The sequence below is a fragment of the Temnothorax nylanderi genome, unplaced genomic scaffold (genome assembly GCF_030848795.1).
Source record: "Temnothorax nylanderi isolate EJ_2023f unplaced genomic scaffold, tnyl_v1.0 TNYL_tig0573_pilon, whole genome shotgun sequence".
NCBI classification, from domain to species: domain Eukaryota; kingdom Metazoa; phylum Arthropoda; class Insecta; order Hymenoptera; family Formicidae; genus Temnothorax; species Temnothorax nylanderi.
The window spans coordinates 6,202-8,638 of record NW_027249635.1 but is presented as its reverse complement, the minus strand read 5'-3'; the positions used below and the strand labels follow the sequence as shown (position 1 = coordinate 8,638).

Genomic DNA, 2,437 nt, shown 5'->3' with positions numbered 1-2,437 from the left:
AGCGGTGAGTCGACGACTTCCCGTTCAAAAAGTAGAAAAAACCCTCCCGCAACCGCAACCGAATGCGCCGCGCGTGCGGCGCCGGTCTACTCGATCGCGCGATAAACGCTCTTTCTTTCGAGCTGCATATACCCGGCTATCAGTTCTGCGGACCCAGGCATCTAGACCCATGCAGCTGCAGCATCGCCTCGTGCAACTCGTCCGTAGCCCCAGCCAGGGACGTGGCGTGAGTTTGCATCAGATCGCACACTCCTTTTAACTCATTAACTTATCCATTACGCGTTTAAAATAGTTCGCGTCGCTTTCCCGTAAACTGTGATAGACTACATCCAAGTCTAGCCTCGAGTTCTTTATATATCGAGGATGTGCAACAAAGGAAGGATATTGTGGTAAAAAATATAAAATAATAGCATTTTTGCATCCAGGAAAAATGCATTTTATCAAACCCGACTCATCCGCCGGAAGCGTCGACGCAATTTTTTTCCACCCCGAGACTCCCGCTGCCACCTGTCCGCGCTATCGGTAACGAGCATCCCCCGCGTAAACGTTTACATCCGGACCGCTCGTCGCGATCGCGCTCATACAGCAACGCACCGTTGGTCGTCGCCGTCCTGCCATTTCTCTCTCTCACTCTCGACGATGTGGCTCGCGCGCGTAATCGCGTTAACCGCATATTTTATCGCTGTGAAGTGCATCAATCCCACCGACGAGAATTACGCGCTTACGATCAATTACCTGCAGAAATACGGATATCTGACCAAAGGTGTGGACGCGTTTCCGGCTCAGAGACGAAACGACGTTCTTTGTAACGCCATCAAAGAATTTCAGAAATACTACGGTTTGCCTGTCAATGGAACGCTTGACAACGAAACGCTGCAATTGATGCGTAAACCACAATGTGGTTTCCGAGATATCCTGAAGCACAGAACGAGTCTATCCAAATGGCCGAAAACGCACCTGACGTGGGATTTTTTCGTAGCCACCGCGAGCGAGTTGAACACCGCGCGGGCCGCGTTCGACTTGTGGTCGCAGCATTCGGCATTGACGTTTGAACGCTCCGAAACGAATCCTGACATTATAATATCTTGGCGACACCTACGTCACGGTAACACGAATATCAAGTAAACGGCCCAAATTGCTCGGATAAATTCGACGGCCCCGGTGGCGTGCTCGCCCACGCATCTTTCCCGACGGACGAAGCGGGGTTCGTCTCCGAGATGCCGTCGACGGGGACGAGCCGTGGCACATTTACGTAAGTAAAATCCCTCGATACGCACTCCCTGCATTACACGCTAACGCACGAGATCGGTCACTCTGAATATCGTCTGCCCTAAGACCGAACTGTTGCAGCAGTTGCGCGATCTTCTCGATCGAATCGTACGCGTCGGCGATTTACTGGCACCGGCGAGCGATTCGGACGATTACGACGACGGCGGCGTTCGGATTTTCGATCACCGTACCAACCAAAGAAGTAGAGGACTGTGTAATCCCCACACCACACCACACAACCGCGCAATATAAGTAAGAACTTTTCTACTTATACCGATGTGTCCCCCCAAGCATCAGTATCGCATCGTCCGCCGAATACGACGCGTCGGAAAGAAATAAGCGAAGCGAACGCTACTATACGAAATAGTAATTTACCAGTGTTCTTCTTCTTCCTCTTCAAAGGCCTCCATATCGAATAAACGACGTAATCCAAAATATCGACGTCCCCGGAAGTTTCCCAGATACAGCGTTGTTTTCCTGGTCATCCGTCCTAAACCACGCACCCACGCTGGCGCGCCAAATTTACGAATCCTCGTATATTTATCTCATGCATGTATATAACGCGCTGAAAACAGAATAAACAAAATTTAAAAAAATGTAAAATTTATGAATATTTTCTTACGTACCGGATTGCGAGGGATCCGAATCCTCACCATATTATTTACTTCTATTTCAACTACGGGCAAGTTGCCTACCCATATCCACTGTAACAAAAAGAATAACAATTAAAGTAATTTAAATCGACCTGACTGGCAATATATATACGTCTTTTCGATATGAAAAAAAAGATTGATTATTTTAAATATTTAAAAATTATTAAAAAATATTTAAATATACAATTATGTAAACTTACTCCTGCAGTTGGATAAGTAATTTCGATATGGTCTTCTATTCTTTCCACACGTTCGGCCATAATTGTAATTTTCAATATGCAAATATTTAAAAATAACAACAAAATTGTTCAAAAAGAAATCACTAACTTTTGCGAAATTTTCATGAAACACGTCCGAACTGCTCGGGGACTCGACGAGACTGAATTTAACGAAGGTTGCAAAACGAAGCGGAGGTAAGATGTCACCAGAGAAAACAATATGGTAACAGTTTAAAATCGGACAGCCTCTTACGACGAAAAGAAATAAAGATGAAATATGTCTCGCACTACAATGGC

At 46.1% G+C, this 2,437-nt stretch overlaps 1 protein-coding gene across 1 annotated transcript; it reads left to right on the top strand.

Moving 5' to 3' along the window:
* The first annotated feature begins 639 nt into the window (after window positions 1-639).
* LOC139784027 (stromelysin-1-like) lies at window positions 640-1,125 on the top strand. The gene has a single exon (XM_071723191.1). The coding sequence runs from the start codon at window positions 640-642 to the stop codon at window positions 1,123-1,125; it is 486 nt and encodes a 161-aa protein (XP_071579292.1).
* The last annotated feature ends 1,312 nt before the right edge of the window (window positions 1,126-2,437 follow it).